The sequence below is a fragment of the Muscardinus avellanarius genome, assembly GCF_963383645.1.
Source record: "Muscardinus avellanarius genome assembly, chromosome: 5".
Lineage (NCBI taxonomy): Eukaryota > Metazoa > Chordata > Mammalia > Rodentia > Gliridae > Muscardinus > Muscardinus avellanarius.
In genome coordinates this window covers 140,991,601-141,003,050 of record NC_137790.1, presented here as the reverse complement: position 1 = coordinate 141,003,050, position 11,450 = coordinate 140,991,601, and the positions used below count along the sequence as shown (strand labels likewise).

At 60.9% G+C, this 11,450-nt stretch overlaps 1 protein-coding gene across 1 annotated transcript; it reads left to right on the top strand.

Moving 5' to 3' along the window:
- Positions 1-2,965: 2,965 nt before the first annotated feature.
- Positions 2,966-6,228, top strand: GNAT1 (G protein subunit alpha transducin 1; the record flags this gene model as incomplete). Its single annotated transcript, XM_080695510.1, has 8 exons — positions 2,966-3,071; positions 4,011-4,053; positions 4,118-4,259; positions 4,896-5,053; positions 5,128-5,256; positions 5,609-5,738; positions 5,809-5,962; positions 6,038-6,228. 8 exons carry the CDS (start codon positions 2,966-2,968, stop codon positions 6,226-6,228), a joined length of 1,053 nt encoding a protein of 350 aa, XP_080551636.1.
- Between the last annotated feature and the right edge of the window lie 5,222 nt (positions 6,229-11,450).

The following is an 11,450-nucleotide window of genomic DNA, read 5'->3' as shown; positions in this document are numbered from 1 at the left end:
TTGGGGATAGGAAGAGAGGAGTCCTGCCTGAGGGCAGAACCTTCAGCCCTCCTCGCCCTGCCTGGCCAGCAGGGCTGACCCACTACCTCCTCAGCGTCTCTTGTGGGGCCAGGTGCAGGGGGGCTGGAGGGCGCAGCCCTGTGGGGAGGGGTCCATCAGGGAGGCCTAGGCCTGCAGGGGCTCCAGGGTGCCGGGCCCACCTCAAGCCCTGGGGGCACTGGGCAGATGGCTGGGCTCCCGGCAGCCCCCTGCGGTCTGGGCACGGCCTCCTCTGGCTCCATCTTGCTAATAAACACTGGCTCTGGGACCGACTTGGCTTCTCCTTGTGGTGTGGGGAGCTGAGGGCCACACTGGTGATGGGGGCTGGGAGGCAGTATTGTCCACATCTGTTCTTATTTACCTATTTAATTTTGTCATACTGAGCATTGAACCCAGGGACTTTCTACCTTTTGGTGTTTGTCGGGTATTAAGAAGTGAACCTAGGGGCATTCTACCTCTGAGCTATGCCCCCAGCCATTTTTATTCTTTGTTTTACAAACAGGGTCTTGCCAGGTTACTGAGAGTCTCACTAAATTGCCAGGCTGGTCTCAAACCTGGGATCCTCCTGTCTCAGCCTCCGAAGTATCAGGATCATAGGCATGTGCCGCCACTCCTGGCTCCATCCCACTTCTAAAAGCCAGCAGGTAGCAACCAGGTCTTGTTGGAGCCTGGGCTCCTGCATGGCCCCGGCCCCTGGGCAGTGTGAAGCGCCAAGGAGATCTCTGGGGTGGAGTGGGGTGGGGTGGATGGAGCCCGAAGGCTAAAAGTGGCACGAATGAAAACAGTCTTGCTCCTAGACAGACCCCCCTTGCCCTGCAGGGTGCCCTGGAGGCTGCCAGGCTGTGGTCTGGCGGCAGCCACCTCCACGGACCTGTTTAGGGCAGCCTTAACGCGAATGTTGGGGCCCTGGCACCCCCTCGTGGCCTTTTGGGTCAATGGCAGCATTGAATGCCAAAGGGCAGCTGGGTTTCAGGAAAGGCGTCCACGGGAGAGCCCTGAGAGCCCTAGCTTGGGTTTCCTGATGTCGAGTGGAGCAAGCTCCCCGCACCCGGCCGTGCCCGAGGTGGGCAGGCAGGCCCGCTCCTCCATGCTCTGGACTCAGTTTCCCCACTTGTCAACAGGCCTGCAGAAGAGATGCTGGAGACCTGTCCGCTCTGCAGCCGGAGGCCTTGGTGCACCCAAACATACAATGTACACGGGCACAGGCAAGCCCACGCGTGCTCAGGCACGGGCACGCACACAGCCAGGTGCACCCGCACGCCTTTGCACATTCAGGCACGCAGAACCCACGCCACTACGTGTACCCACAAAGCGAAGTACACATGGGGCTGGGGATGTGGCTCAGAGGTAGAGCCCGTGCCGAGCACGCATGAGGCCCTGAGTTCGATCCTTAGCCCTGTGAATACACACACACATGTACGTATACATATACACACAAGCATGCATTCACATGTCTATCACGTGCACACCCATAAACATGCAAACAAAGGTATGTGAACACTTACCTTTCATGCATGGAAGAGCACGAGCATGAGAAGAGGTGTAGGGGAGCCGGGCGTGGCGGCGCACGCTTGGATCCCAGCATCTGGAGGCTGAGACTGGAGGATCCCAGTTCACAGACAGCCTTAGCTCTCAGTGAGGCCCTTCCAACTCAGTGAGACCCTGTTTCAAAGTAAAGAATTAGCCGGGTGTGGTGGCGCATGCTTGTAATCCCCGTGCTTGGGAGGCTGAGACAGGAGGATCAAAGCCAGTCTCAGCTACTTAGTGAGGCTCTCAGCAACGTAGTGAGACCCCGTCTCCAAATAAAATATAAAATAGGTTTGGGAAGCCGGGCATGGTGGCGCACGCTTGTAATCCCCACGCTTGGGAGGATGAGACAGGAGGATCGCACAGGTTCGAAGCCAGCCTCAGCTACTGAGTGAGGCTCTCAGCAACTTAGTGAGACCCTGTTTCCAAATAAAATATAAAAAAGGTCTGGGAGTATAGCCTGGAGGTAGAAAGCCTCTGGGGTCCACCCCCAGTACCACCAAATAAATAAATAAATAAATAAATAAATAAATAAATAAATAAATAAATAAAATAGGTCTGGGAGTATAGCCCAGAGGTAGAAAGCCTCTGGGTTCCACCCCCAGTACCACCAAAAGAAGAAACCCAAAAATAATAATAAAAGAAATAAAGAATTAAAAATAGGTCTGGGGATGTAGCTCGGAGGTAGAATGCCCCTGGGTTCCATTCCCAGACCCACAAAAAAATAAAAGTAAAAAAAGAGGGATAGACACCCATATGGGCACAGGCGTATAGGCCATGTGTGCGTCAGGACGGAAATATTCCCGCAGGTGTGCCTGCTGGGCCCATCAGAAACACACAGCGAGTGGAAGCCTGGCTTGGAAAGGGGCAAGTGCAGCCTGCCTTTTCCTCGTGACCCCAAGCAGGGCACAGATCCCGGGCCCGGAGCTGCCCACCCCCCTCACGCACTGCCTGTTGTGTGCCCAGGGAAGCCCGGGGCTGGGCAGGTGACACCCTCCTGCTGGCATCCCCAGGGCTCTGGGGTCTGGTTCCCCTTTTCTCAGTCCCCACCCTACCCAACATGTCTTCCTGCTGTGGTGCAGGGGTGGAACTGTCCAGGACCTCTCCAGAGGCCGGGAGGGGGAGCGGGGGTGCAGAGTCAGCAGCTGAGGGATTGGGGCCATGCCAGCCTGATTAGAAGGGTTGGGGGCTGAGCTGGCTTCACCTGCCCTTGTCTCTGATTGGCCCTTGGCCGGCCCTTGCTCCCAAATCCCACTAAGCAGCCCCACCAGGGCCAGCCCAGGCCTCTGGAGAGCCAGTCTCGAGGTCAGAGGGTGTCCGGGAGGCCAGGGCTGGCCTAGCCGGACTCTCGAGATCTCCTCCATTCAGAAGCGCCAGCCGCTCGCCGGCCGCGGGGGCCATGGGGGCCGGGGCCAGTGCCGAGGAGAAGCACTCCAGGGAACTGGAAAAGAAGCTGAAGGAAGATGCTGAGAAGGACGCTCGGACCGTGAAGCTGCTGCTTCTGGGTAGGGCGGGCCCCAGGAGGGACAGCGGCCAGACAGGCAGCCCTCTGTGAGGCCGGGTGGCACGGGGAGGAGGAAGAGCAGGCCGGGATGGGTAGGAGTGGAGTCCGCAAGGCCATGCCTGGTGTGGTGCCCCATGCCCAGGGCTGAGGACAGCCTCCCCCTGCAGAGATGGGTGCCCAACGCACCCTAGTGCCGGTGCGTGGAGGCCTCCCGTCGCCTGTGTTGGGCGAGGCCTGGAAACCAGGGCCCTCACTGGAGCCCGAGAATGGGCTGCTCCTCTGGGAAGGAGGTCACAGTCTCCCCAGGGGCAGGGAGCCTCCAGGACCACCCAGACCCACAAATGATGGCCCTTGGGTGCCAGGACTTTAAACAGCATAAAGGGGGTGAAAAGGTCCCCAGGGAAGCCTGAGGGGGTCGACGGGCGGAGACTCAGCCCCTTGGCCACGAGGGGCACGGAGCCGGCCCAAGCCTGTCTCAGGACCACTGTGCAACTCCACCAGGCCAAGGGGCTGCTTTCGGTGGGTGGGCAGGCTCCAGCCGGTGGCTGCGGGTGGACAGAGGGGGCGAAGGGAGGCTAAGCCGGGAATCCCATTAACTGTGCCCAACGCCCTCGAAAGGGCAGGCTCAAAGGGGATGCCAACTGTGTCCTGCCTCCCTCCAAAGTCACTAATTCCCTCTGAGCCTCTTGGACACCGGCTGGAATAATCCCATCCGTGAAGTGCCCGGCGTGGCCACACCGTGGCGCTCCAGGGCTGCTTTACTTTGGCCCCGCAGCCCCGGGAAGGCCCGCGCCGTCGAGGTCCCCCCCCCCCCCCGGGGCCGCCTTTGGCCCTTTTCTTGCAGGGTCAGGGCTTGGTCTGGGCGGGGCGGCAGGGCCCCCGCCTCGCCTCGCCGTCCCGGGAGGCGGGGGAGCCTGAGGCCGGTTCGCTTCCCTTCCAGGCGCCGGGGAGTCCGGGAAGAGCACGATCGTCAAGCAGATGAAGTGAGCGCGGGCCGGGCGGGCGGCGGGGCCCTCCCCGCGCGCGCTGACTGTCGCCCCGCCGCAGGATCATCCACCAGGACGGGTACTCGCTGGAGGAGTGCCTGGAGTTCATCGCCATCATCTACGGCAACACGCTGCAGTCCATCCTGGCCATCGTGCGCGCCATGACCACGCTCAACATTCAGTACGGGGACTCGGCGCGCCAGGTGCGGCCCGGGGCGGCCGGGCGGGAGGCGGGGCGGGAGGCCGAGGCGGGAGGCCGGGGCGGGAGGCCGGGCGGGAGGCCGGGCGGGAGGCCGGGGCGGGAGGCGGGAGGCGGGGCGGGAGGCCGGGCGGGAGGCCGGGGCGGGAGGCGGGAGGCGGGGCGGGAGGCGGGGCGGGAGGCGGGGCGGGAGGCGGGGCGGGAGGCGGGGCGGGAGGCGGGGCGGGAGGCCGGGCGGGAGGCCGGGCGGGAGGCGGGGCGGGAGGCCGGGCGGGAGGCGGGGCGGGAGGCCGAGGCGGGAGGCCGGGCGGGAGGCCGGGCGGGAGGCGGGGCGGGAGGCCGAGGCGGGAGGCGGGGCGGGGCGGGAGGCCGGGCGGGAGGCCGGGGCGGGAGGGCGGGAGGCCGAGGCGGGAGGCGGGGCGGGAGGCCGGGCGGGAGGCCGGGCGGGAGGCCGGGGCGGGAGGGCGGGAGGCCGAGGCGGGAGGCGGGGCGGGAGGCCGGGCGGGAGGCCGGGGCGGGAGGCCGGGCGGGAGGCCGGGGCGGGAGGCGGGAGGCGGGGCGGGAGGCCGGGGCGGGAGGCCGGGCGGGAGGCCGGGGCGGGAGGCCGAGGGCGCCGCCCGCTCACCGCGCCGCCCCGCAGGACGACGCGCGGAAGCTGATGCACATGGCGGACACCATCGAGGAGGGCACGATGCCCAAGGAGATGTCGGACATCATCCAGCGCCTGTGGAAGGACTCGGGCATCCAGGCCTGCTTCGAGCGCGCCTCGGAGTACCAGCTCAACGACTCGGCGGGCTAGTGAGCGCCGGCCGCGGGCGGGGCTGGGGGGCGGCGGGGCTGCGGGCTCCCGCCCACCGCGCCGCTCCCCGCAGCTACCTCTCGGACCTGGAGCGCCTGGTGACGCCGGGCTACGTGCCCACCGAGCAGGACGTGCTGCGCTCGCGGGTCAAGACCACCGGCATCATCGAGACGCAGTTCTCCTTCAAGGACCTCAACTTCAGGTAGGCTGGGGGGCCTGGGGGGCTGGGGAGCCTGGGGGACTGGGGGGCCTGGGGTGGGCAGGCCTGGGGGTCTGGGGGGTTGGGGAGCAGGGGGTGCTGGGAGGGCCTGGGGTGGCAGGCCTGGGGGCCTGGGGCGGCGGGCCTGGGGGCCTGGGGTGGGCAGGCCTGGGGGCCTGGGGGCCTGGGGTGGGCGGGTCTGGGGGCCTGGGGGCCTGGGGGCCTGGGGTGGGCGGGCCTGGGGGCCTGGGGGCCTGGGATGGGCGGGTCTGGGGGGCCTGGGGGCCTGGGGGCCTGGGGGCCTGGGCTGGGGGGCCCGGGCGGGCGAGCAGGCCGAGCTCAGCCGCTCCCGCAGGATGTTCGACGTGGGCGGGCAGCGCTCGGAGCGGAAGAAGTGGATCCACTGCTTCGAGGGCGTCACCTGCATCATCTTCATCGCGGCGCTGAGCGCCTACGACATGGTGCTGGTGGAGGACGACGAGGTGGTGAGTGCCCCGCGGGGCCCGGGCGGGGGCGCGTGCCCCCGCGCCCGCCGACGGCCGCTGCCCTCCGCAGAACCGCATGCACGAGAGCCTGCACCTGTTCAACAGCATCTGCAACCACCGCTACTTCGCCACCACGTCCATCGTGCTCTTCCTCAACAAGAAGGACGTGTTCTCCGAGAAGATCAAGAAGGCGCATCTCAGCATCTGCTTCCCCGACTACGACGGTGAGCCGCCGCCGCCGCCCCAGGCCCCAGCGAGCCCGCGCTCCCTCACGGCTGTCTGTCTGTCTGTCTGTCTAGGGCCCAACACCTACGAGGACGCGGGCAACTACATCAAGGTGCAGTTCCTCGAGCTCAACATGCGGCGCGACGTCAAGGAGATCTACTCCCACATGACGTGCGCCACCGACACGCAGAACGTCAAGTTCGTCTTCGACGCCGTCACCGACATCATCATCAAGGAGAACCTCAAAGACTGCGGCCTCTTCTGAGGCAGGCAGACCGCGCCGGCCCCGCCCACCGCGCCGGCCCCGCCCACCGCAAAAGCCGCCCAGCAAGGCCCCGCCCACCGCGCCGGCCCCGCCCACCGCAAAAGCCGCCCAGCAAGGCCCCGCCCACCGCAAAGCCACCCAGCAAGGCCCCGCCCACCGCGCCGGCCCCGCCCACCGCAAAAGCCGCCCAGCAAGGCCCCGCCCACCGCGCCGGCCCCGCCCACCGCAAAAGCCACCCAGCAAGGCCCCGCCCACCGCAAAAAGCCACCCAGCAAGGCCCCGCCCACCGCTCCGGCCCCGCCCACCGCAAAAAGCCACCCAGCAAGGCCCCCGCCCGGTGCAACACGCCCCGCCCATCCACCATTCAGGCTCCGCCCTCAGAGAGAGAGAGAGAGAGAAAGGGTGTGTGTGTGTGTGTGTGTGTGTGTGTGTGTGTGTGTGTGTCTACTGGGGGGATTGGACTCAGGGGAGTCCTACCGCTGAGAGAGACTACACCTTAGCCCTCTCTCTCTTTTTTAATTTTGAAACAGGGTCTGCCTAAATCCCTAAGTCTCCCTAAATTTGCTGAGACTCCCCTGATCTCAAACCCTGTCTCAGCCTCCCAAGTACTGGGATTATAAGGGTGCTCCACTATGCCCAGTGCCACTTTTTTTTAATGTGGTACTGGGGATGGAACCCAGGGCATTCTACTTCTCTGAGTTGCATCCTCAGCCCTATTTTTGTTCTTCGTTTTGAGACAGGGTCTCACTAAGTTGTGAAGGGCCTCACTGAGTAGCTGAGGCTGGCGGTGAACCTACGGTCCTCCTGTCTCAGCCTCCCAAGTACTGGGATTACAAGGCCTACCACCACACCTGGGTTTGCAGCCCTTTTTAATATTTTTGTTTTGAAACAGGGACTTGCTAGTTTGCAGAGAGTCTCAGTAAATTCCCGAGACTCACAAGTGCTGGGATTACAAGCGTGGGCTACCACATCCGGTGCCACCCTCTTAGCCTCTCTTGACCCTGCCCCCAACCCTGGGTGTCACAGCTTCCAGGGACACACCGCCTCCCCGTGCCTAAACCCATTTATTTTGAGTCTCAGGAATACTGACTCAGTTTCCTTTTCTCTTCACAGGTGTTTGAACTAAGGCTTGTCCCTCGCTCTGAGACCCTGTAGCCCAAGCTGCCCGTAGCTCCAGGTCCTGAGGACCCCTGGGCCCCAGCCTGCCGCCCCACTAGCCACAGACCTAGAGCTCTGCACCCCGAGCCCTGAGGCCGGCTCTCCCCAACCTTGTGCTGCCCTTCGTGGGCCTCTGGCCCCACAGCAGCTGGCCCCTAGGACACAGCAGGCCGGGCCTTGGGGCTCACAGTGACTCAGCGTGCCCCAGGCCAATCTCCTGCCCCTGGGAGGGGGCACCTCGTGGGTCTGGGTTCAGCAAACAGCCCTTTCTCCCAGTTTCCTGTGACAAGTCTGTGGCAGCTTCTTCCAGTAGCTTCAGGGGTCGGTCCAAAGTCCAAGCTGGCGCTGGTCATGCAGCCCCCACAGAGGTCAATTAGCAGCCAGGGGTGGGGCCGGGACCCTGAGAGCCAGGGAGAGATGCAAACTAGAGCCTTCCCTAACGCAGGCTCGGAGCACCGGCCCGCTCCAGCCCCTCCACGTCTGCCCGCCCTGTCCAGGACACCACATCCACCCGGGGCTCTGGGGACAGTGCTCTGAGGGAGGGGCTGTCGACAAGGGCGATGGCCAATCCGCAAGCTGCCCACAGGGGCGGCTGGGGCAGAGTCCACTCCCATTGATCAGCCCCAGGCTCAGACTTCAGGAGAGGACTGAGGCTCAGGCTGCATCCTAGGGAGTCCACCGTGGGGTTACAGACAAAACCGGTGGCCCTTTGCCCCGCAGCAGGTCCCCTTGCCCCCCACTCAGGACCCATTCCGTGGTGAGAGCAGGGCCTGAATGATCAGGGACGAAGGCCCTGGCCCCTCCCCACGGCCTCCTCCTCACGGAGCACCAAGTCTGCGTAGGCCCAGGGCCAGGGCCTGTGTGCTGTTGGGGACCAGGAGCGCCGTCCATCTGTGGGCCGGGCCGGCCCCTCCCCTCCCTCAGCTAGCCGCGCACGCAGCACTCAGCAATAAAGCTTTGACCAGGCCCGGCTGTGCTTCCTTGGGGTGGGCGTGATGGGGAGCGCCGCTGGGACGGGCTGTGGGTGTTTGTCGGGCCAGTGTGAGGCTGGCCGGCCGTGAAGCGGGTGTGGGGCCAGCTCGTGCCTCTTGGTGCGGGGGAGCTACGGGACGCGTCCACGTCTTGGGTCCTTCTGAGGGGCTCAAGCTGGCGATGGCAGCAGAGCCTAGGGGCTGAGGACCTGGGCTCCGCACAGGCTGGGGGCTGGGAGACCAGGGCCAAACTCCAGGTCAAGGCCTGCGCTTTCCAGAGGCCGTCGAGAGGCAGGACGCTCTGGAAGCCAGGGCATATTACAGCTGGGATAAAGGTAAGGCAGTGTCTCTGCTGGAAATGGAAGGTGACGGCCAGACACTCAGTATCCAGGCCAGGCTGCTGGTGCACACTTGTGATCCAGCACGTGGGAGGCTGAGGCAAGAGGACCACAGGTTCAGAGCCAGACTCAGCTACTGAGTGAGGCTGTCAGCAACTTTGTGAGACCCTCTTTCTGAATGATACAAAAAAAGGGCTGGGGGTTTGGCTCAGAGGTAGAATGCCCCTAGGTTTAATCCCCAGTAGCACAGACACACACACACACACACACAAAAGTATCCAGATAAATTATATATATGCTTATAAATATATATATTTATAAATATATCAATGCTTCTGGGATGTAGCCCAGAAGCATTCTACCTCTGAGCTATACCCTCCAGCCCTATTTTTTAGTCTTTGTTTTGTTTTGTTGGTACTGGGGGTGGAACCCAGGGGCCTTTTACCTCTGGGCTACACCCCCCCAAGACTTATTTTTTATATTTTATTTGGAAACAGGGTCTCACTAAGCTGCTGAGGCTAGTCTTTATTTTTTATTTAAAAAATAAAAAAAAAATAGGTGAGGGTGCAGCTCAGAGGTAAAATGCCCGAGTTCCATCCCTAGTACCGCAAAAAGATAAATAAAGACATGTATCATAGAATTTACCGTCTTAATCATTTGGGTTCATTTTTATGTGTATGTGTAGTACTAGAAGCTGAAGGCAGGGGCGTTCTACCTCTGAGCTGCACCCCAGCCCCGTTTTGTCTCTTAGTTTTTGGAAACCGGTCTTGCTAGCTTGCTGAGAATCTATTTGTTGAGTCTGACTTCCAACCTGTGAGCTCCTATCTCAGCCTCCCAAGCTTAGAATTACAAGTGTGCGTTTAAGCGTCTAACCATTTTAAGTATACATTTCAGTAATAGTCAGTACATCCACGATGCTGCGTAGCCATCTCCAGCACCCTCCGCCTTGTGAAACTGACATCCTGCGCCTAAGAAACAGTCGCTGTCCCCGCTCCCCTCCTCCCGGCCCTGGCAACCACCATTCTGCTCTTGTCTCTGATTTGGACTACTCTAAGGGTCTTGTACAACCAAGATCAGACGGTATTGTGTGTGTGTGTGTGTGTGTGTGTGTGTGTGTGTGTGTGTGTGTGTACACGCACGCTTGCTTTACTGGAGATGGAACCCAGGGGCGTCCTACCTCCGAGCTACACTCCCAAGCCCTATTTTATTTTTCTTTTGACACAGGGTCTCGCTCGGTTGATGAGAGCCTCACTATGTTGCTGAGGTTGTCCTCCAAGCTGCGGTCCTCCTGTCTCGGCCTCCCAGTGCTTGTCTTTTGGGGACTGGTAGGGTGGGTAAGTGGGTAGACAGGGTGAGCTCGGCACAGGGCCCGGTTGGGGGAGGGGCCCTGGAGCCCTTCACAGAGCCTGGCAGAGGCCGCGAGCTGAACCCAGACCACCAGGTGAGCCGTGGGCGGGCACGGGGCACTGCTGAGTCACGGTGGACTCCAGCGGCCCAGGTCCTGCTGTGTCCTAGCTGGGGCCGGTTGCTGTGGGTCCAAGAGGCCAGGGCGGCCAGGGCTGCAGACGAGGGCTGGGGAGAGAGGACAGTCTCCAAGTTTCCTTCATGTTGTAGCACATGACAGAAGCCCCTTCCTTTTTTTTTTTTTTTTTTTTTTTGTGTGTGTGTGTGTGTGTGTGGTATTGGGGGAACCCAGGGGCTTTCTACCTCTGGTCTATACTCCCAGACCTATTTTATACTTTATTTGGAAACAGGGTCTCACTAAGTTGCTGAGAGCCTCACTAAGTAGCTGAGGCTGGCTTCGAACCTGTGCGATCCTCCTGTCTCAGTCTCCCAAGTATTGAGCTTACAGGCGTGCGCCACCATGCCTGCTAGTCCTCTTCCTTTTAAAGGCTGAATAAAGCCCTCTGCAACTTAGTGAGACCCTGTCTCAAAATGAAGAATAAAAAATAGGCCAGGGGTGTATCTCGGAGGTAGAATGCCCCTGAGTTTCATCCCCAGTACCACACACAATAAAAAGGCTAAATGACATTCCATTGTATGGATGGACCACAGATTTTTTATCTGCTCATCAGTCAATGGACTTTGATTTTTTAATTTTTTTGTGGGTCTGGGGATGGAACCCAAGGGCATTCAACCTCAGAACTACACCACCTGCCCTATTTTTTATTTTTTATTTTGAGACAAGGTCTCAGTAAATTGTGGAGAGCTTCACTAAGTAGCTGAGGCTGACCGCAAACCACAATCCTCCGATCTCAGCCTCCAGAATGCTGGGATCACAAGCGTATGCCACCATGCCCGGCTTTATATTTTGTTTTATTTTATTTTATCTTTTTGTGATACTGGGGATTGAATACAGGGGCATTCTACCTCAGATCCACACACCTCCACCCTTTTTTTTTTAGGGTCTCACAAAATTGCTGAGGCTGACTGTGAACTTCAATCTTCCTATCTCAGCCTCCAAAGTACCAGATTACAAGCATGCACCACCACACCTGGCTCATGTATATGTATGTATGTGTAGATATATGTATGTATGTGTATATTTTTTGTAGTACTGGGGATTGAACCCAGGGGACTTCTACCTCCAGGCTACACCCCCAGACCTATTTTATATTTTATTTGGAAACAGGGTCTCACTAAGTTGCTGAGAGCCTCACTCAGTAGCTGAGGCTGGCTTCGAACCTGCGTGATCCTCCTGTCTCCGCCTCCCAAGTGCGGGGATCACAAGCAGGCTCACCACACCCGGCTTATA